The sequence below is a fragment of the Salmo salar genome, chromosome 26 (assembly GCF_965601325.2).
Source record: "Salmo salar chromosome 26, fSalSal1, whole genome shotgun sequence".
NCBI lineage: Eukaryota > Metazoa > Chordata > Actinopteri > Salmoniformes > Salmonidae > Salmo > Salmo salar.
Genome location: NC_138316.1, coordinates 7,185,538 through 7,209,076, shown reverse-complemented (window position 1 = coordinate 7,209,076; position 23,539 = coordinate 7,185,538). Strand labels below are relative to the sequence as shown.

General features: G+C 43.8%; 1 protein-coding gene across 2 annotated transcripts in view; it reads right to left on the bottom strand.

Annotated features, from left to right (window-relative positions):
- Nucleotides 1–23,539, bottom strand: part of brsk2b (BR serine/threonine kinase 2b) — a 199,601-nt gene that overhangs the window by 88,872 nt on the left and 87,190 nt on the right. For both annotated transcript variants that reach the window (XM_082969348.1, XM_082969349.1), the window contains exon 2: nucleotides 14,158–14,252. In XM_082969348.1, the coding sequence (XP_082825474.1) occupies nucleotides 14,158–14,252 (95 nt within the window). The remainder of the gene's footprint in view (nucleotides 1–14,157; nucleotides 14,253–23,539) is intronic.

Below are 23,539 nucleotides of genomic sequence, written 5' to 3'. Positions count from 1 at the left end.
AGCAGTGGATGGTCGGACCAGATGTCCACCCCGAATACCTCTTCTCCACCGGTTACATCTTGGAGTAGCCTCTTGGATAAGTTAAATTGCCCTGGGGGGTACGAACAAAGAATCCAATTCGGGAAAGCTGTATTCCTGGTCGTAGTGCTGGTGAGTTACTGCCGCTCTGATATCTAAAAGTTATTTCCGGCTGTATGTAATAACACAAAAAAACGTTCTGGGATACGTAACAAATAACACACAAAAAAAACAAATGACTGCAAAGTTGCTTAGGAGCTATAAGCAGAACTTCCATGTCTGTCTGCGCCATCAGTCGCACCATTATAATCAGTTGTTATAAAACAATGTGCTACTCAGGCTAATAGATGTGATTGATGGACTATTGTAGGCTAAGTCCCAGTCCCAGCATCTCAGGCTCTGATTGGTTAAGACGGCCTGTGGTTTCCAGAGGGAATTGTGGGTAGTGTAGTTGGCTGAGGATGAATGTAGTTCATGATTGGGCTAATCAGTGCTAACGAGACAGGGTACGTCAAAAGCGCAAGTGGCATCCCCCTGTGAGGAATATGAGAGTGTGTGTGTGTGTACGTGTGTGTTTGTGTGCGTCATGCATCATAACCATTTCTTTAGAGTAGCTGGAGGAGTGCAGATGTTCTCTCTTCCCCTCTCGCTGCATCCTTCCCTCTTTCTATCCCTATTCCCTCTATCCTTTGTCCCTCTCTTTCCACTCCCTCTAGCTCTATCATTAGCCGAACAGACTGTGTTAGTATTCAGTGAAAACAGAATCATATATGAATCAGAGACAGCATGAGAGTTAAAAAAAAAATCTAATAGTTTAGATGATCTAATTCCACAACAATGCTTAACCTGTTAGGGCTAGGGGGCAGTATTTGCACGGCTGGATAAAAAAAATGTACCCGATTTAATCTGGTTACTAATCCTACCCAGTAACTAGAATATGCATATACTTATTACATATGGATAGAAAACACTCTAAAGTTTCTAAAACTGTTTGAATGGTGTCTGTGAGTATAACAGAACTCATTTGGCAGGCAAAACCCTGAGACATTTTCTGACAGGAAGTGGATACCTGATGTGTTGTATTACCTTTAAACCTATCCCATTGAAAAACACAGGGGCTGAGGAATATTTTGGCACTTCCTATTGCTTCCACTAGATGTCACCAGCCTTTACAAAGTGTTTTGAGTCTTCTGGAGGGAGATCTGACCGAACAAGAGCCATGGAACGATGATGTCCCATTAGACACCTGGCGCGCGAGTTCATGTTGGGTACCCTCGTTCCAATACGTTATAAAAGAGTATGCATTCGTCCACCTTGAATATTATTCATGTTCTGGTTAAAAAAGGCCCTAATGATTTATGCTATACAACGTTTGACATGTTTGAACGAACGTAAATATATTTTTTCCCCTCGTTCATGACGAGAAGTCCGGCTGGCTTAGATCATGTTCTAACAAGACGGAGATTTTTGGACATAAATGATGAGCTTTTTTGAACAAAACTACATTCGTTATGGACCTGTGATACCTGGAAGTGACATCTGATGAAGAGAATCAAAGGTAATGGATTATTTACATAGTATTTTCGATTTTAGATCTCCCCAACATGACGTCTAGTCTGTATCGCAACGCGTATTTTTCTGGGCGCAGTGCTCAGATTATTGCAAAGTGTGATTTCCCAGTAAGGTTATTTTTAAATCTGGCAAGTTGATTGCGTTCAAGAGATGTAAATCTATAATTCTTTAAATGACAATATAATATTTTACCAATGTTTTCTAATTTTAATTATTTAATTTGTGGTGTTGACTTGACTGCCGGTTATTGGAGGGAAACGATTTCCTCAACATCAATGCCATAGTAAAACGCTGTTTTTGGATATAAATATGAACTTGATAGAACTAAAAATGCATGCATTGTCTAACATAATGTCCTAGGAGTGTCATCTGATGGAGATTGTAAAAGGTTAGTGCATCATTTTAGCTGGTTTTATGGTTTTGGTGACCCTGTCTTTGAATTGACAAAACATTACACACAACTCTTGTAAATGTACTGTCCTAACATACTCTAAATTTATGCTTTCGCCGTAAAACATTTTTGAAATCGTAAAACGTGGTTAGATTAAGGAGATGTTTATCTTTCAAAGGGTGTAAAATAGTTGTATGTTTGAAAAATTTGAATTTTGACATTTATTTGGATTCAAATTTGCCGCTCTTGAAATGCACCTGCTGTTGATGGAGTGCACCACGGGGGGGACGCTAGCGTCCCACCTAGCCCATAGAGGTTAAACCGCATCAGGAGACCACTTTGGAGGTCTGGAAAAAATGAATAATACATTAGGATTTTGGGGTGTAGTTACCATTTTAATGTAGGTGGCACTAGCAAGAGACCGTTGGTTAGCAATGTTTCTGTAGCGCTCATGTAATTGCAGAGATGGCAAAACAAATGCCCACTGGATTGATGCAACTCATCATGATATCACTCTGCCAGGTAGGCATAGGCTACTTGATCCTATTCACTGATCCTTTTCAAATCCCTGGTAATAATGTGTTAATAAAGCACTACTGTTTCTACAGTCAAATCAAATCAAAATGTATTAGTCACATGCGCTGTATAGAACAGGTGTAGACCTTACAGTGAAATGCTTACTTGCAAGCCCCTAAACAGTGCAGTTTCAAAAAATACGGATAAGAATAAGAGATAAAAGTAACAGGTAATTAAAGAGCATCAGTATAAAAATAACAATATATACAAGGGGGTGCCGGTTCAGAATCAATGTACGGGGGCACCGGTTAGTTGAGGTAGTATGTACACGTAGGTAGAGTTAATTAAAGTGACTATACATAGATGACAACAGAGATTGGCAGTGGAGGGGAGGGGGGAGCAATGCAAATAGTCTGGGTAGCCATTTGATTAGATGTTCAGGAGTCTTATGGCTTGGGGGTAGAAGCTGTTTAGAAGCCTCTTGGACCTAGACTTGGTGCTCCGGTACTGCTTGCTGTGCGGTAGCAGAGAGAACAGTCTATGACTAGGGTGGCTGGAGTCTTTGACAATTTTCAGGGCCTTCCTCTGACACCGCCTGGTATAAAGGTCTTGGATGGCAGGAAGCTTGGCCCCAGTGATGTATTGGGCCGTACACACTACCCTCTGTAGTGCCTTGCGGTCGGAAAACGAGAAGTTGCCATACCAGGCAGTGATGCAACCAGTCAGGATGCTCTCGATGGTGCAGCTGTAGAACCTTTTGAGGATCTGAGGACCCATGCCAAATCTTGTCAGTCTCCTGAGGTTTTGTTGTGCCCGCTTCATGACTGTCATGGTGTGCTTGGACCATGTTAGTTTGTTAGTAATGTGGACACCAAGGAACTTCAAGCTCTCAACCTGCTCCACTGCAGCCCCATCGATGAGAATGGGGGCGTGCTCGGTCCCCTTTTTCCTGTAGTCCACAATAATCTCCTTTGTCTTGATCACGTTGAGGGAGAGGTTGTTGTCCTGGCACCACATGGCCAGGTCTCTGACCTCCTCCCTATAGGCTGTCTCGTTGTTGTCGGTGATCAGGCAGGTTACCTTAGTGTTCTTGGGCACAGGCACTATGGTGCTTCACGGAGTCGGTACAAACATGTTGGTATTACAGACTCAGACAGGGAGAGGTTGAAAATGTCAGTGAAGACACTTGCTAGTTGGTCAGCGCATGCTCGCAGTACATGTCCTGGTAATCTGTCTGGCCCTGCGGCCTTGTGAATGTTGACCTGTCTAAAGGTCTTACTCACATCGGCTGTGGAGAGCGTGATCACACTGTCTTCCGGTATAGCTGGTGCTCTCATGCATGTTTCAGTGTTATTTGCCTCGAAGCCAGCATGGAAGTAGTTCAGCTCGTCTGGTAGTCTTGTGTCACTGGGCAGCTCTTACTCCTGTATTGATGCTTTGCCTGTTTGATGGTTCATCGGAGGGCATTGCGGGATTTCTTATAAGCTTCCAGGTTAGAGTCCCGCTCCTTGAAAGTGGCAGCTCTAGACTTTAGCTCAGTGTGGATGATGCCTGTAATCCATGGCTTCTGGTTGGGGTATGTACGTACGGTCACTGTGGGTCATCGATGCACTTATTGATGAAGCCAATGACAGATGTGGTGTAATCCTCAATGCCATTGGAGGAATCCCGGAACATATTCCAGTCTGTGCTAGAAAAACAGTCCTGTAGCTTAGCATCTGCTTCATCTGACCACGTTTTTATTGATCTAGTCACTGGTGCTTCCAGCTTTAATTTTTGCTTGTAAGCAGGAATCAGGAGGATGGAATTATGGCCAGATTTGCCAAATGGAGGGTGAGGGAGAGCTTTGTATGCATCTCTGTGTGTGGAGTATAGGTGGTCCAGAGTTATTTTCCCTCTGGTTGCACATTTAACATGCTGATAGAAATTTGGTAAAACTGTTTCCCTGCATTAAAGTCTCCGGCTACTAGGAGCGCCGCCTCTGGGTGAGCGTTTTCTTGTTTGCTTATGGCAGAATACAGCTCATTCAATGCTATCTTAGTGCCAGCCTCTGACTGTGGTGGTATGTAAACATCTACAAAGAGTACAGATGAAAACACTCTCGGTAGGCAGCGTGGTCTACAGCTTATCATGAGAAACTCTACCTCAGGCGAGCAATAGCTCGACACTTCCTTAGATATCGTGCACCAGCTGTTGTTTACAAAAATAAATAGACCGCCGCCCCTTGTCTTACCAGATGCCGCTGTTCTATCCTGCCGGTACATCGTTTAACCAGCCAGCTGTATGTTGATGTTGTCGTCATTCAGCCACAACTTTGTGACGCATAAGATGTTACAGTTTTTAATGTCCCTGTTGGTAGTTAATCTTAAGCGTAACTCGGCGATTTTATTGTCCAAAGATTGCACATTTGCTTGCAGAATTGAGGGAAGTGGAGGTTTATTCGATCGCCTTCCCAGCAGGCAGCCCGCTCTCCAGCCTCTCTTTCTCCGCCTCCTCTTCACGCAGATCACGGGGCTCGAGGCCTGTTCCCGAGGGAGCCGTATATCCTGCACCTTGGGCTCATCAGTGTCGTGAAAGAAGAACAAGGATTCTGCTAGTCCGTGGTGAGTAATCGCTGTCCTGATGTCTAGAAGTTATTTTCGTTCACAAGAGACGGTAGCGGCAACATTATGTACAAAATGAGTAAAAAAATAAGTTACAAACAACGCAGATAAACAAACAAAAAAACACAATCGGTTGAGGGCACGTCAAAAACACAATCGTTGAGGGTAAAACGTCTGCCTTCTGCTCCGGCGCCATTTTAGGGTCTCTCCATTAACACCAATGGTCTCACTTATCTCAGGGATTTAGCTACTGTGTCTATGCATTAACTCTGAGGGATTAACACAGGTTCATTATCACCAACACAAAGTCATTAAGAAAAAAATCCATATGCAAAACTAGACACAGATATGCAAAACCATACACAATGCACTCTCATACACATTACAGGGATACATATGAATGAACGCATAATGGTACGCACAAAAATATGTGGAGCCTCACTCTCCCTTTCTCTAATTATTTCTCTCTCTCTCTCGCTCGCTCTCTTACACTCACACATGCACACACACATGAACACACACACATACACACGAACACACACACATACACTCCAATCAGTGTCTCACGTGTTAATAGATCGGTAATGCTTAGGCTCTTCCTCTCTCCCACTAGCAGTGTTCTGAGCACTGGGATCAATGGAAAATTCTTCCACAGGAAGTCTGTAATCTCCCTAACACAGCCCACCAACTCCCTCTTCATGAAATGTGCATTTGCACACACACGCACACAGAAACACACGTGCGCACACACACACACACACACACACACACACCATAAACGAGGGCACTGTATGGAGAGGTCTTCGTCAACTGATGTTGCTGTCATACTGAACCCATGAGCGAGCTCAGCTCACCCATCCATTCACCATCTCCACAGAGGGACCTGGTCCTGAACAGCTGTGCGTCTGCTGCAGTATCATTCCTCAGTGTGTGTGTTTGTTTGTCTTCATCTTGTCTCAAGAGGACCACAATGGAAATAAGTCCCAGACTTTATTGTGTGTTATCCTCAATGATTTTACTCATGTGCATGTGTGGCTTTTTCAAGTTCTATGTGTGTTTTTTTTTTTTTAAATGGTCGAATTAATAAACTAAACTAAAACTAAACTTTGTGTTTGTGTGTGTGTGCCTGTGTGTGTATTGGCATGTGGTCAGAGGATACACAGAGCCCTGTAATAAAACTAGTGAGGATCTCTAGAGATTAAAGATACACTGAGAACCAGTGATGTGTTCATTAGTAAGGACTACTAACGATGTAGTATGTATGATGTAGGTGGGTTGAGAGACAAGATGGATGAAAGCCTTCCTCCTGAGTTACAGAATAATTGAGATGTGGTGTCAATGGCTCTGCTCTTTCAGAGAAGTCTTCTACAGTGTGATAGACAATGACTAAGGTCATACGCTGAAGAGTGTGTGGGTTCAAGGTGAGTCAATAGCACCTTCACAGATCCTCAACACCATACATCATTGAATCAAACAAGCTGCTCCTCGGTCGACACAGTGTGAATGAACCAGATAATCCTACAGGCTATCCTACGGCAGAGGATTACACACGCACACCCTCTCTCTCGCTCACACAAAGATGTCCAAGGAAGGCCAAACTGACTGACATTCATCTCTCTGCATCCTCTGAAAGTTACTCAGGGGTAAACACACACAACACACAAGCACCCGCACACACACACACGCACACACACACACACACACGTCCAATAATCACACCATCCGGCCTCTCCTGACCAATCAATGGCCTAGCTCTGCGTGGGCTGAGCATTCTTAATGAATTATAAGGATTGATTTGGGAGCCGCTTGTTCGCAGCTCTTCCAAATCCCACTTTAATTGAAATGCAATACGGAGCTCAGGGCCATGGAGAGGGACGTCAATTGGAACATTCTCTCAGAAATCAAACCACCATCTGTTGCTGTGATAACGAGGACTGTGTCCGAAAACGTTACGAGCTGTCAAATCCTTGCTTCCTCAGTTCTTGTTTCCTCAATTTGTCTCAAAGCACATTGGAGGAGAGGATCCAAGGTCCCTCCCCTGGACCTCCTTCTCCAATGAGCTTTGAGAGGACAGCCTACTGTAGGAGTAGAGAGAGAATGAGAGAGGGGATGGGATGTTTGACTGTTTTTAGTTTTGAAGGAGCCTGAATGAGTCTGGAGCTGAGAACTGTAAGCAGAGTCGTGCTGTGTTGGCGTAATGTGAGTTGGCTGGAGGATGTTCTGCGTACACATTGGGAATACTGGGTAATTGATGCAGTCACGCCACACTCATTCAGATGGGAGACCACCATATTATGATTGTCACTACATAGTGTCATGTTTAACAATTACTTATTAATTACTTAAAGTTGATTTGAGGATTGGATTGAATTGAGTACCTCGTTGAAAGCTTTAGATTGTTTATTAGTAACAATGGTTTGACTCGTATGTTTCCATCTAGTTTCCAATCAAAGCGTATCTATGCAAATACTGTATATGAAATAAAAAAGACTCATAGAGTTAGTCTGCACTCTGTAACTCCAAGGTCTCCTCGTGGTATGTAAATGATAACTAGCCAGGGCTGGGGAGAGAGCATATGAAGGCCATTCATTCTCATATGAGAGTTCTGGAGGTGACGGGCTGAGAAATAGCTAGCTGAGCGTCTCCCCTGTTCCCAGCTGCAATGATGATGACTACATTACACAGAATACATTATAGCATAATCATACAGCGAGAGAGCAAGAAAAATAGAGAAAAATAGAAAGAAATAGAGGGGGGGGGGGGTTCAGAGAGATAGAGAAAGATGGGGAGAGAAAGCACGAGAGAGAGAGAGAGGAGAGAGAGAGAGTTCCAAAGGAATAGAGACATTGTAAATGCCATAAGACATTTGAAAGGACTCCAGTCCTTTGGAATTTTTGTGTTTATTTCACTTTTGTTTATTATCTATTTCACTTACTTTGGCAATGTAAACACGTTTCCATGCCAATAAAGCCTTTCAAATTGAATTTAATTGAGGAAGAGAGAGAGAGACAGAGAGAGAGAGAGAGAGAGAGAGAGAGAGAGAGAGAGAGAGAGAGAAAGAGCAAGAAAGAGAGAGAGAGAGAGAGAGAGAGAGGGAGAGAGAGAAAGAGAGAAGGGGAAGTGATGGTGCTGTCATGGCGATGTCAGGGTAAGCAGATTAAGGTCAGCTGTGATTCATCAAGAAAGGGCAGATGCTCTCTCTGTGGCGGATTGCAATCTGTATTCTTTAATTTTATCCCCCTTTTTCTCTTTAGCCTCCTCACCCGGTAACACCCCCCTCCACCAGCGCCATCTCTCTCGCTCTCAAGGGCTCAAACATAGACACGCACAAGCATGCTCGCACACATGTATACACGCACGCACAAACACGATATAGACTCACTAAGCTGTAAATGCATATAAACAGTCACATACATACGCACACACAAACACACACACAGTGTGTAAAAAAAGTACTCAGTAGTATCAACACAATTAACTAAGTATGGACACCATTAACTAAGTCAGCCACTCGTTGAGAGCAGAGATGAAATGATTCTAGTCAAGCAAGAGACGTTAAGACCAAGATCAAGAAAACCTCGACAGTGGCTTCTCCTATTAAACTCAGCAAAAAAACAAATGTCCTCTCACTGTCAACTGCGTTTATTTTCAGCAAACTTAACATGTGTAAATATTTGTATGAACATAACAAGATTCAACAACTGAGACATAAACTGAACAAGTTCCACAGACATGTGACTAACAGAAATGGAATAATGTGTCCATGAACAAAGGGGGTAAAAAAAAGTAACAGTCAGTATCTGGTGTGGCCATCAGCTGCATTAACTTCTGCAGTGCATCTCCTCCTCATGGACTGCACCAGATTTGCCAGTTCTTGCTGTGAGATGTTACCCCACTCTTCCACCAAGGCACCTGCAAGTTCCCAGACATTTCTGGGGGGGAATGGCCCTAGCCCTCACCCTCCAATCCAACAGGTCCCAGACGTGCTCAATGGGATTGAGATCCGGGCTCTTCGCTGGCCATGGCAGAACACTGACATTCCTGTCTTGCAGGAAATCACGCACAGAACGAGCAGTATGGCTGGTGGCATTGTCATGGTGGAGGGTCATGTCAGGATGAACCTGCAGGAAGGGTACCACATGAGGGAGGAGGATGTCTTCCCTGTAACACACAGCATTGAGATTGCCTGCAATGACAACAATCTCAGTCCGATGATCCTGTGACTCACCGCCCCCAGACCATGACGGACCCTCCACCTCCAAATAGATCCCGCTCCAGAGTACATGCCTCGGTGTAACAGTCATTCCTTCGACGATAAACGCGAATCCAACCATCACTCCCGGTGAGACAAAACCGCGACTCGTCAGTGAAGAGCACTTTTTGCCAGTCCTGTCTGGTCCAGCAACGGTGGGTTTGTGCCCATAGGCGACGTTGTTGCCGGTGATGTCTGGTGAGGACCTGCCTTACAACAGGCCTACAAGCCCTCCGTCCAGCCTCTCTCAGCCTATTGCGGACAGCCTGAGCACTGATGGAGGGATTGTGCGTTCCTGGTGTAACTCGGCAGTTGTTGTTGCTATCCTGTACCTGTCCCGCAGGTGTGATGTTCGAATGTACCGATCCTGTGCAGGTGTTGTTACACGTGGTCTGACACTGCGAGGACGATCAGCTGTCTGTCCTGTCTCCCTGTAGCGCTGTCTTAGGCGTCTCACAGTACGGACATTGCAATTTATTGCCCTGGCAACATCCTCAGTCCTCATGCCTCCTTGCCTAAGGCATGTTCACGCAGATAAGCAGGGACCCTGGGCATCTTTCTTTTGGTATTTTTCAGAGTCAGTAGAAAGTCCTCTTTAGTGTCCTAAGTTTTCATAACTGTGACCTTAATTGCCTACCGTCTGTAAGCTGTTAGTGTCTTAACGACCGTTCCACAGGTGCATGTTCATTAATTGTTTATGGTTCATTGAACAAGCATGGGAAACTGTGTTTGAACCCTTTACAATGAAGACCTGTGAAGTTATTTGGATTTTTATGAATTATCTTTGAAAGACAGGGTCCTGAAAAAGGGACGTTTATTTTTTTGCTGAGTTTATATTTTACACATAACCCCCCCCCCCCCCCCCCGTCTCACAACCAATTTCCTGCCATCATGACATATTTTCTACACTTATCTGGTCTCACCAGGAGGTCCTCTAACAGCCGCTAGCCCCCCTCTCCTCATCCCTGCCACCATCCCTCCATTCGCCACACTCCATCCACCCCTACCACCTTGACTGTCTCCCTCTCCCTCCCTCCCATCTCCACCATCTCCCTGGCTTACAAATGCTAAATGTTCCCTTAGGACTAAATTCTGGATGCCATACCCCTTGCTGAGCCTGGGACGACACACACACAGGCGCACACACACACACACAAACACACACACCCACACACACACACACTCACAGACATAAAATACAATTCACACTGTACAGTGTGCCTGTGCCCACACACGTGTGTTGTACATCAATGGACATCAATGGACATCCACACCTCTGTGTATGTTCTAACCCCACAGCTTGTGTCACTGTAGGAGAAGTGAAGATTCATTATACAACAAGATCTCACGGTCTCACTTCAGTATTCAATATTTGTCCAGGCGGGTGTGGATAAACATCTATGGGTGACGTTAAAGTAGGTAAGGGTTAAGGCTGTATCACATCCGGCCGTGATTGGGAGTCCCATAGATGGCGCACAATAGGCCCAGCGTTGTCCTGGTTTGGCCGGTGTAGGCTGTCATTGTGAAATAAGAATTTACTTACTTGCCTAGTTAAATAAAGGTAAAATAAAAACAATTTCAATAAGGTTTGGGATAGGGTTCAAACCAAAAAAACTTGACAGTTAAGTTTAGGCATTAATTCGGAGTGATTAAGGTAAGGGTTAAGGTTTGGGAAAGGGTTCAAACTGAAAAAAAGAAAAACTAAAAACAAGTGCCCAGAACTGGGATTGAACCCACAATCCTCAGAGTTGTAGCTCACATTTTAAACCCTTCCTCTATCCCCATCTACAACACCCTAACGCGAGTCTACTAGATGGTAACAAGCACTCGCGTTGCACCTAGTGGATGATATTGACATTGCATGCATGCACAAGGCATCTCCCGACGTCCCTGGGGACCTGGAAAAACATACTGCAGTGGATTTGGTGTGACCTGGCTGCATTATAGTATAGCTATATCCATAGAGCAGAGTAGGAAGTTGTAATATGGAGTGAGATTAGATGATTGTAAATATATAGAACATGTGACTACAGTTCTGTTGTATCATTTCCAATGATTCTCACTCGATATTCTTAGTCTAAATGCCAGGGATGACATCATTAACACAGGAGGGTGCTGGAGATGATGTAGGTGGTGTACTCTGGCTCTGCAACCTCTCGTCTCCTCCGGTCTCTAAATGTCAAGTCGCTGGTCTGTGTGTGCTCAGACTGACTTCAGCTGTTACAAACACACCATCAGTCTAGGACCACACGCACACATACGCAAAATGCAGAAACACATGCAAATGCCATGCTAATACTGCTACAAAAGCCAGAGAGAGATGGAGAGAGATGAGTGAGACAAACAAAGAGGAAGGAGGGATGGAGAACAGTGTTAGTCCCAACATGAGAGAGAGTAGACAAGAAATAGGTTTTGTCTTTCATTTTCGATGAAGGGAGAGAAGGAAAATAAGTTAGAGACCAGGGGAGTACGGAATGAGGGGTAGAAAGACATGCGCACGTGTACGCGTGCACACACACACACACACACACACACACAATAACAAACTGAAAAGATGAAAAAACAGATCTAGTGTACCTGCGGCAACAGCCTTTTAAACAAAGAAACACATCAGGATTCAGGAGTACACTTTGCGTTGAAAATCAAACCTTTTGAAAATGCCAAAGTACGAATGAGTTTTGAGGCGAGACAACAGAGGAAGGGAATATGTTTTAAACATGTTGTTGTCTCGGAGTGCGCGTGTGGTGTGTTGTCTGGTGGATCTGCATTGTGTAGGGGGAAAGACAGACGGCCAATAACTCATGCTGGGAAGACGTCATTTTCTCCCCTCCCCTTTTCAAAGCCAATCACTCCCTGTTCCTATGACAACACGCCCCTCAGATGTTGAGACTGGCAGAGTAGAGAGAGAGAGAAAGAGAGAGAGAGAAATATATATATATATAGTGAGAGAGAGCGAGAGAGAGAGAGAGAGAGAGAAAGAGAGGAAAGAAAGATTTGAACACATTTGAAATATAAAGCCTGATAGAATGAGGGAAAATGTGTAATTCAACTCAAACTAACTTCAGACACACACACACACACACACACACACACACACACACACACACACACACACACACACACACACACACACACCCTAATCAGAGTTAACGACCCATTACCCAACCAAACCAAGGCCGTGGAAATGAAGAGTGAGAGGGTAAAAGTGTTTGAGTAGGCGTGATGGGTGGAGTAATGGTCCCCTCTTTTCTCCCATTCTCTCCATCCCACTTGTTCTCTCATTAGGCTGAAAAAACAACATCAGCGGAAAGGAGAGGCAGCAGCTCTGAAATGGCCCGTTTAGCTGACTGCTGCCATGCTAACTGCACACACACACACACACACTGTACACACTGTACACACACACCGTACACACCATATGAGAGGGCAAGAGTGTGTTTGCACTTTCACAAATTATTTCATATATTTTTTATTTACAATATTACTGTATACACACACACACACACACACACCACACACACACACACACACACACACACACACACACACACACTCACATCTTACCAAACTCCACTCTTTCTTTCCACTGCCTTGGTTAGTGCACAGTGCACACACGCATGTGCACAGCAACCTAGACACTCCTGCGCAGACTGACAAACCACACACATGTTTAACTGCCCTACTGAGGGGTGACCATGGGAATGAGGGAAAGTAAAGCATGTGCTTTGTCAACAGAAAATCTCCCCCATTCCTAGTGGGCCCACTGGAGTCATGATATTTAGTCCACACACACACACACACACACACACACACACACACACACACACACACACACACACACACACACACACACACACACACACACACACACACACACCAGCCAGGGTGTTTTTATTAAGAACATTTGTCACCCATGGCTGCCTGTAACCCTTTCTCTATGCGGTGGACAAAGCAGTGTGATAGTGCCAAGCACCACACTAACCTCCTGCACTGGTACACCATCTATCTCACTCTATTGAAGTGTTGGCACTACTGAAGTGTGTCTGTGTGTGTGTGTGTGTGTGTGTGTGTGTGTGTGTGTGTGTGTGTGTGTGTGTGTGTGTGTGTGTGTGTGTGTGTGTGTGTGTGTGTGTGTGTGTGTGTGTGTGTGTGTGTGTGTGTGTGTGCCAGCGTTCGTGCGTGCTAAGTGTGTCATGATGATCTCATCCTGTGCGTGTGTGTGGTGTGTGCGTGTGTGCATGTGAGAGCACATACAGCATGCTGTACGTATGTGCTGCACCCCATTCAAATGTAATCTGCCCACGATCCAATTACATCCCAATGAGATGCTTCAGCGTGTTTTCCTGAGATAGAGAATATGCTGCATCCCATGAAGGGTAATTATACTAGATCAGATTAAGGCCTGCTCCATTCTCCTAACTCCCATGGTATACTCCACCATAAGGCCTTATTATTGCAGAGAAGCAAAGTCTAGTCTGGCTATTGATGAGGACTGGTCTAATGAAGAAATGCAGAATAAGTTGCTCAACATATGTTGTCAGTCTTAGGCCCCAATACTCACACACTGACAGAAAGATGCACACAGAAACACACACACACACACACACACACACACACACATACACCGAGACACAAAGATAAAGAGCTATGAAAGGTTAGGAGGGCATATCTTTTACCGCAGGACAACACGCTACTCTCTCTACTACAGTAACAGGAAGTCATATTACCCTCTTTTACTACACTAACAACAACAAAGGCCTTATGGCTCTCCATTGTAACATGTAGTGTCATGCCCCTGGTCTTACCTTCATGAGGACAGACTCGCTGAGTTTCTCCCTGTTGACGATCTTGACGGCCACTTTCTGACACGTGACACAGTGGATTCCCAGCTTCACCAGGCCTGAAACACACACATTAGCAAATAGTGTGTCAAACACACACACGCGCGCACACACGCACACACACACAGCAAAAAAACGTCAAACACATAATAAACGCAACACAGGAAGAGTGTGTTAGTTAAACCCCACATCTGAAACAGACACGGACACAGACACACACATGCACACGTGCGCAAACAAACACACACACACACACAAAGCAAAGAGGGTCAAACACAGAGTAGCTGAATGAGTAGGCCTGTCTTGTTCAAACCAGTTGTATCAGGTGTTTTTGTGCCGGGCTGAAACACACAATGACTCCGGGTACAGAGTTACCTTTGCCTTGTGTATCGAACAAAGTCCCACTGAAGGGAACCAGAGTGAATGTCATTGAGTAGGGAGTGTCAGTGAGTACACTAAAGCCTTAGAGCGTTGGGCCAGTAACCGAAAGGTTGCTGGATCGAATCCACGAGCTGACAAGGTAAAGAAAATCTGTCCTTCTGCCCCTGAGCAAGGCAGTTAACCCAATGTTCCCCGGGCGATTAAGGCAGCCCCCCATCACCACTGATTCAGAGGGGTTGGGTTAAATGCGGAAGACATTTCAGTTGAAGGCATTCAGTTATACAACTGACTAGGTATCCCCCCTTTCCTGGTCATCTCCCTCAGATAAAGAATACACACACATACAGACGAAGAGAGAGAGCATCAGTCAGGCCACAACAACTCTATATAATAGAAAACATCCCTCAAAGCTCCTCATAAAAACCACTGTATCAAGCCACCCGAGGCCAACGTCTCCCATCTCGCCATTGTGCATCGCAAAGTAAATGTCAACTTCTATATAAACAGCAACATGAAAGAATCAATGCAGAGAAAGCAATGGCTTTATTTTATGACACACACCCACACACAATGGCGACATCCATATTTTTCAAAGAGCTGCCGCTGGGGATAGGGTGTCACTTTCTACTAAAAGGTCTGTGTCTAAACACCACCAGATACTGCATATCCACCGTTTTTATTACCTGGCCTACATTTCAGAGGAGATGTACATATCCTACATTTGACTGGTGATTTCCCCATGGGTTTCCCCAAAGGGGCGAGGAAACTGGGAAACCGGGGCCTTAAGCACCAGTGGCTTTGAGCCAAGATGGCAGCCTCAGGGCTCTTTTATGTTAGGCAGTTAGAGCTGGAATGGAATCCTGGACGACATTCACAATGTGCCATTGATCTTGCTGTCAGCGGAGCTCGGGGACTGCTGCTCGATTGCCTGGCCAACATGGGTTAGAGACCCCAGCAACCACTTTACAACAGGTAATGAATATTTGATATTGATGTAATTGCCTCGAATAGATTTTGTGTGTGTGTGTGTGTGTGTGTGTGTGTGTGTGTGTGTGTGTGTGTGTGTGTGTGTGTGTGTGTGTGTGTGTGTGTGTGTGTGTGTGTGTGTGTGTGTGTGTGTGTGTGTGTGCGCGCGTGTGTATGTGGACCAGAAGTCCCCACAAGAATAGGAAACAAACAAAAATTTGACCAACTGGGGATATTTTGTTGGTCCCTACGAGGTCAAACACTATTTCTAGGGGGTTTAGGGTTAAGGTTAGAATTAGTGTTAGAATTATGTTAAGGGTTAGGAGCTCAGGTTAGTTTTAGTGTTAGGTTTAGGAGCTAAGGTTAGGTTTAGGGTTAGGGTCAAGGTTAGGTTTTTGGGTTAAGGTTAGGGTTAGGGTTAAGGTTAGGGTAAGGGTAATAGTACGGGTTAGGGTAAAAGTTAGGTTTAGGGTTGGGGTGAGGGAAAATAGGATTTTGAATGGGACTGAATTGTGTGTCTTCACAAGATTAGCGATACAAGACTGTGTGTGTGTGTGTGTGTGCGTGCGCGTGTGTGCGTGCGTGCATGTGCGCGCGTGTGACGGCACCAAAAGGCAAACACATTAGGAGTGTGAGTCAGTGAAAGAACAGGAAAATATAGGGAATACGGTGAAAGAGATTGGAGAATGAAAGAGAGATGACGTGTGCTCAGTGAAGCTGTGGGCGTTAAAGAGAGAGAGAAAGAGAGAGAGAGAGAGAGAGAGAGAGAGAGAGAGAGAGAGACTGAATCAGCCAGGCACATATTGTATTGTAACAAGCCAAATCCCATAAAAATATATATAACAGAATATACTAGTGATAACTGGATCCAAATGAAAGTAGAATGTGTAAAGTGTATAGATAGGCAGTAAAAGACAGAAGTGATCAACAGTCTCGTAATCCACCTCTGTTGTAACATTGTTGAGGTAAGGAAATATTCACTTCTGTTGTTGGCAGGATAAGAAGATGAGAGTGAGGGGAAGATGAGACATACTGCACAGGACAGAGAATGACTCAGTTTACATTTTACAATGAGCTAAATAGCAGTGAGAGTATGAGCTACTAAGTCAACTCCCCTGATGCTAAGCAAAGACTAGACTAAGACTAGAACACACACACACACACACACACACACACACACACACACACACACACACACACACACACACACACACACACACACACACATCTGACCAACGCAACTGAATTAGCAGCACAACCCCATTGATTTCTCCGCCCTCTAGCCTTCCCTGTGACGCCCCCATCCCTCCTTCGCCTGTTAAGATCAATACAACCCAAAGCCCCTCGAGGACGATGTCATCAAAACTCTCAAGGCTAGATGTCCAACCAGCCAAACCCTGAGGATCTCTAGTCCGAGAGCTGGGGATAGAACCTGGCTTGAATTCAATAACTGATTAATCGTCTAGCTATATCTCACTGCTTTAACTTCAGACAATACTAAATCCACTTACATGTGGAGTGGGATACATGTAAGCAGGTGGAAAATGAGGAGGCCCATCCATGCTAAACGTCCAGTGTGTCAATTAGGCGACTGTTGACATGTTCAATAGTTCCTGTGGGACAGGGTGTTTGGTTGCTGGGGTTCTGTAAGCGTATTGTGTACATGCAGACACATATCCACGCACACACATGTACACCCGTACAAATGTTTACACACGCACATACAGTGGATTCGGAAAGTACTCAGACCCCTTGACTTTTTCCACATTTTGTCACGTTACAGCCTTATTCTAAAATGGATGAAATTGCTTTTTTCCTCATCAATCTACACACAATACCCCATAATGACAAAGCAAAAACAGGTTTTTAGACATTTTTGCAAATGTATTAAAAATAAAAAACGGAAATATTACATTTACATAAGTTTTCAGACCCTTTACTCAGTACGTTGTTGAAGCACCTTTGGAAGTGATTACAGCCTCAAGTCTTGTGTATGACGCTACAAGCTTGTCACACCTGTATTTGGGGAGTTTCTCCCATTCTTCTCTGCAGATCCTCTCAAGCTCTGTCAGGTTTGATGGGGAGTGCCACAGCACAGCTATTTTCAGGTCTCTCTAGAGATGTTCGAACGAGTTCAAGTCCGGGCTCTGGCTGGGCCACTCAAGGACATTCAGAGACTTGTCCCGAAGCCACTCCTGAGTTGTCTTGGCGGGTTCCACTCTACCATATTGGCCTGATTGGTGGGTTCTTGGTTACCTCCCTGACCAAGGCCCTTTTCCCCCGATTGCTTAAGTTTGGCCCGGCAGCCAGCTCTAGGAAGAGTCTTGGTGGTTCCAAACTTCTTCCATTTAAGAATGATGGAGGCCACTGTGTTCTTGGGGACCTTCAATGCTGAAAGGTTTTGATACCCTTCTCCAGATCTGTGCCTCCACACAATTCTGTCTCAGAGCTATATGGACGATTCCTTCGACCTCAAGGCTTGGTTTTTGCTCTGACATGCACTGTGAACTGTGGGACCTTATATAGACAGGTGTGTGCCTTTCCAAATCATGTTCAATCAATTGAATTTACCACAGGTGGAAGTTTTAGAAACATCTCAATGATGATCAATGGCATTTCTAGTGTCATAGGAAAGGCTCTGAATAGTTGTGTAAACAAGGTATTTCTGCTTTTTATTTTTAACACATTTGCAAAAATGTGTCATTATGTGATATTTTGTGTAGATTGATTAGGGAAAATCATAGATTTTATCCATTCTAGAATAAGGCTGTAACATAACAAAATGTAGAAAAAGTCAAAGGGTCAGAATACGTTACGAATACACTGTATACAAACACTGTAGGCACGCAATCTTGCAATCCCACAGAAACACACACCAGTACACGTGTACACATGCACTACTGTATACACACATACACTGTAGGCACTATACTTGTGAACACATACACACACACACAAACATGTCTGCCTGGAGGGACGATGCTCTACGGATCAATGGTGAGAGGTCAGCTGTCAGGGAGGTCAAAGGGTGGGGTATGATCTGGTCATGACCTGTCACCTGACCTTTAACACTAACACATCTACATAACCAGCATGACACATCTGACAAATCTCATTACCAACTCAAACCAGGGGTTGGAACCTGTTCAGGGAGCAGAACAGAAAACCGGAAAATAACGCAATTTTTTGAGGAACAGAATCAGAACCAGGAACGAAAGTGATCTATACTGTTCCGGAAGAGAACCATTATTTTATAAGAATGGGAACCAGTTAATAACGTTCCTTTACGTTCTGGGCATTTTTTTCAGTCCCACAAAAAAACGGAACAAAGCCCTCCCTCTGTCACTCAGAAACGTATTCCAGTGTCTGTCTGCCAGCTGAAAATCTTTGCCAGTGTGTGTGCGTGTAGGCTACCTGCCCCATGTAGGCTACCTGTGTGTGCGTGAAGCCTACTGATTTCACAAGCGTGATTCAGAAATTAGGGAGAGATTTGTAATAACAGAAGAATGGATTAACGTTTTCAATACTAGTTAATTGAGGATACTAGAAGTTATTATGTTTCAAGTTGGATTTATTAACTACAAAAAGGTCAAATCAGTTTTTAATTCTGGTGCAGCTCTGCAGACACAAGCTTATTAGCTAGCTAGCTAGCTCTGGTCCAACATTAGCCAACTCTCTGAAATTCAAAGTTCCTCCATAAAAGCTTTGGTTCCAATCCCGGACTCAAACTGACACTAAAACACATTCATACACTTATGGGTTCAATTGCATGTTTCATATCAAATCCCATAAATCACTGCCTGTTGACTAGACTCATTAAATAGTACCCGCAAGACATCAGTCTCAACGTCAACAGTGAAGAGGCGACTAAGGGATGCTGGCCTTCTAGGTAGAGTGCAAAGAAAAAGCCATATCTCAGACTGGCCAATAAAAATAAAATATTAAGATAGGCAAAAGAACACAGACACCGGAAGGAGGAACTCTGCCTGAAATAGTAGTCATTTTGCTCAGTTGTGCACTGGGGCCTCCCACTCCTCTTTCTATTCTGGTTAGAGCCAAGTTGCCCTGTTCTATGAAGAGAGTAGTACACAGCGTTGTACGAGATCTTCAGTTTCTTGGCAATTTCTCGCATGGAATAGCCTTCATTTCTCAGAACAAGAGTAGACTGATGAGTTTCAGAAGAAAGTTCTTTGTTTCTGGGCATTTGGAGCCTGTAATTAAACCCACAAATGCTCATACTCCAGATACTCAACGAGTCTAAAGAAGGCCAGTTGTATTGATTCTTTAATCAGAACAACAGTTTTCAGCTGTGCTAACATAATTGCAAAAGGGTTTTCTAATGATCAATTAGCCTTTTAAAATGATTAACTTGGATTAGCTAACACAACATGCCATTGGAACACAGGAATCATGGTTGCTGACAATGGGCCTCTGTATGCCTATGTAGATATTCCATAAAAATCTGCCGTTTCCAGCTACAGTAGTCATTTACAACATTAACAATGTCTACACTGTACAGTCCTGGCCAAAGGTTTTGAGAATGACACAAATATACATTTTCACAAAGTTTGCTGCTTCAGTGTCTTTAGATATTTTTGTCAGATGTTACTATGGAATACTGAAGTATAATTACAATTACATAAGTGTCAAAGGCTTATACTGACAATTACATGATGTTGATTCAAAGAGTAAATATTTGCAGTGTTGACCCTTCTTTTTCAAGACCTCTGCAATCCGCCCTGGCATGCTGTCAATTAACTTCTGGGCCACATCCTGACTGATGGTGGCCCATTCTTGCATAATCAATGCTTGGAGTTTGTCAGAATTTGTGTGGTTTTGTTTGTCCACCCGCCTCTTGAAGATTGACCACAAGTTCTCAATAGGATTAAGGTCTGGGGAGTTTCCTTGCCATGGACCCAAAATATCGATGTTTTGTTCCCCGAGCCACTTCATCATGCTGGAAAAGGCTTTGTTCATCTCAACCAAACTGTTCCTGGATGGTTGGGAGAAGTTGTTCTCGGAGGATGTGTTGGTACCATTCTTTATTCATGGCTGTGTTCTTAGGCAAAAGCTGAGAAGCAACCCCCACACATGAATGGTGTCAGGATGCTTTACTATTGGCATGACACAGGACTGATGGTTGCGCTCAACTTGTATTCTCCGGACTAGCTTTTTTCCGGATGCCCCAAACAATCGTAAAGGGGATTCATCAGAGAAAATGACTTTACCCCAGTCCTCAGCAGTCCAATCCCTGTACCTTTTGCAGAATATCAGTATGTCCCTGATGTTTTTCCTGGAGAGAAGTGGCTTCTTTGCTGCCCTTCTTGACACCAGGCCATCCTCCAAAAGTCTTTGCCTCACTGTGCGTGCAGATGCACTCACACCTGCCTGCTGCCATTCCTGAGCAAGCTCTGTACTGGTGGTGCCCCGATCCCGCAGCTGAATCAACTTTAGGAGACGGTCCTGGCACTTGCTGGACTTTCTTGGGCGCCCTGAAGCCTTTTTCACAACAATTGAACCGCTCTCCTTGAAGTTTTTGATGATCCGATAAATGGTTAATTTAGGTGCAATCTTACTGGCAGCAATATCCTTGCCTGTGAAGCTCTTTTTGTGCAAAGCAATGATGACAGCACGTGTTTCCTTGCAGGTAATCATGGTTGACAGAGGAAGAACAATGATTCCAAGCACCACCCTCCTTTTGAAGCTTCCAGTCTGTTATTCGAACTCAATCAGCATGACAGAGTGATCTCCAGCCTTGTCCTCGTCAACACTCACACCTGTGTTAACGAGAGAATCACTGACATGATGTCAGCTGGTCCTTTTGTGGCAGGGCTGAAATGCAGTAGAATTTTTTTGGGGGGGATTCAGTTCATTTGCATTGCAAAGAGGGACTTTGCAATTAATTGCAATTCATCTGATCACTCTTTATAACATTCTGGAGTATATGTAAATTGCCATCATACAAACTGAGGCAGCAGACTTTGTGAAAATTAATATTTGTGTCATTCTCAAAACTTTTGGCCACGACTGTATTTCTGATCAATTTGATGTTATTTTAATGGACCAAAAAAATTGCTTTTCTTACAAGAACATTTCTAAGTGGCCCCAAACTTTTGAACGGTAATGTATTTTATCATATTTACTAACAAAGGTAATATGATTTCTGACTGACTATAATAAGGCATTCATAGCGAGTTTAAAGTTGAAAGCGATCGTATGCAGTTACTGTGAGTCTACCGAGTATTAACTAGAGCTATCATAACTATAGAGGCATCAGTTCTAAGGACACAATGCTATGAGTCATCTCTTTACAGGCTCTGCTATATTTTACCAAAAGATAATATTTTCAATGAAGTACTGTTGTTCGAAGCCTATGGCCTAGGGGTGCAGTTTACCACCCACACACTAGTGCGTACTCGGTAGTGGAGTCCACAGTCGAGTGGCTACTCTTCTGCACCACTTCAGGCTGCTATTTTTAAACAGCAGTCGACAGAGTGCAAAGCACAGCAAACAGCAGCTGCACGGAAATGCCTTTCTGCCTCCTCCAGAACTTGGGTTGATGATGAACATCAATGCAGTTTGGGAGTTTTCTCAGCGACTTTGACTCAGTTTAGGAAAAAATAAGGCAAGTTCAAACATGCATGCAAGCATGTGATCAACTATTTCAGATGTCAGGAGGATAGAACATCACAACAACTGAGTGTGTGTGTGTTCATGTGCATACATGCGTACGTGCATGTGTCTGTGAGTGTGTGTGTGTGTGTGTGTGTGTGTGTGTGTGTGTGTGTGTGTGTGTGTGTGTGTGTGTGTGTGTGTGTGTGTGTGTGTGTGTGTGTGTGTGTGTGTGCGTGTGTGTGTCTGTGCGCGTGCGTGCGTGCGTGTGTGTGTGTTGTGATGGAGTTTCCTCCAGAAGGGAAGCATCTGTAGCTGTCACAGGATGATTGATGACAGCTCTGAATATCTGAAATATGCATTAGTCCTGCCACAGATGGAATTTGTATATTGGCCTATTTACATCCCATTATACAGACAAGGTGTTACACAAACCTATGCAAACACACACACACACAAGACTTCTCTTATCACCAAGTATTCACAACTCTTGACATTTTACACATTTTGTTGTGTTACAAAGTGGGATTTAAATGGATTTAATTGTTGTTTTTGGTCAACGATCTGCACAAAATACTCTGTAATGTCAAAGTGGAAGAAAAAAATCTGACATCTGTCAACCCCAAGTCAATACATGTTAGAATCACTTTTGGCAGCGATTATAGTTGTAAGTCTTTCTGTGTCTCTAAGAGCGTTGCACACACACTTCATGTCTTGTGAAATCTGTTGTGAAGGTATTGTAATGTTTTTAAAATTGTATAACTGCCTTAATTTTGCTGGACCCCAGGAAGAGTAGCATAATAAATACAAACACAAATACACCTGGATTGTACAATATTTGCACATATTCTTTTTAAAATCCTTCAAGCTCTGTCAAGTTGGTTGTCGATCATTGCTAAGCAGCCATTTTCAAGTCTCACCATATATTTTCAAGCCGATTCAAGTCAAAACTGTAACTAGGCCACTCAGGAACATTCAATGTTGTTTTGGTAAGCAACTCAAGTGTACATTTGGCCTTGTGTTTTAGGTTATTGCGAATTTGTCTCCCAGCGCCTGTTGGAAAACAGACTGAACCAGGTTTCCTTTTGGATTTTGCCTGTGCTTACCTCTATTCTGTTTATTTTTATCCTAAAAAAACTCCCTAGTCCTTGTCGATGACAAGCACACCCATAACATGATGCAGCCACCACCATACTTGAAAATATGAAGAGTCGTACACAGTGATGTGTTGTGTTGGATTAGCTCCAAACATAACGCTTTTTATAATGCTTATAGTTAATTTCTTTTGCCACATTTTTTTGCAGTTTTACTTTAGTGCCTTATTGCAAACAGGATGCATGTTTTGGAATATGTTTTATTCTGTACAGACTCAATTAGCAAATCCCTG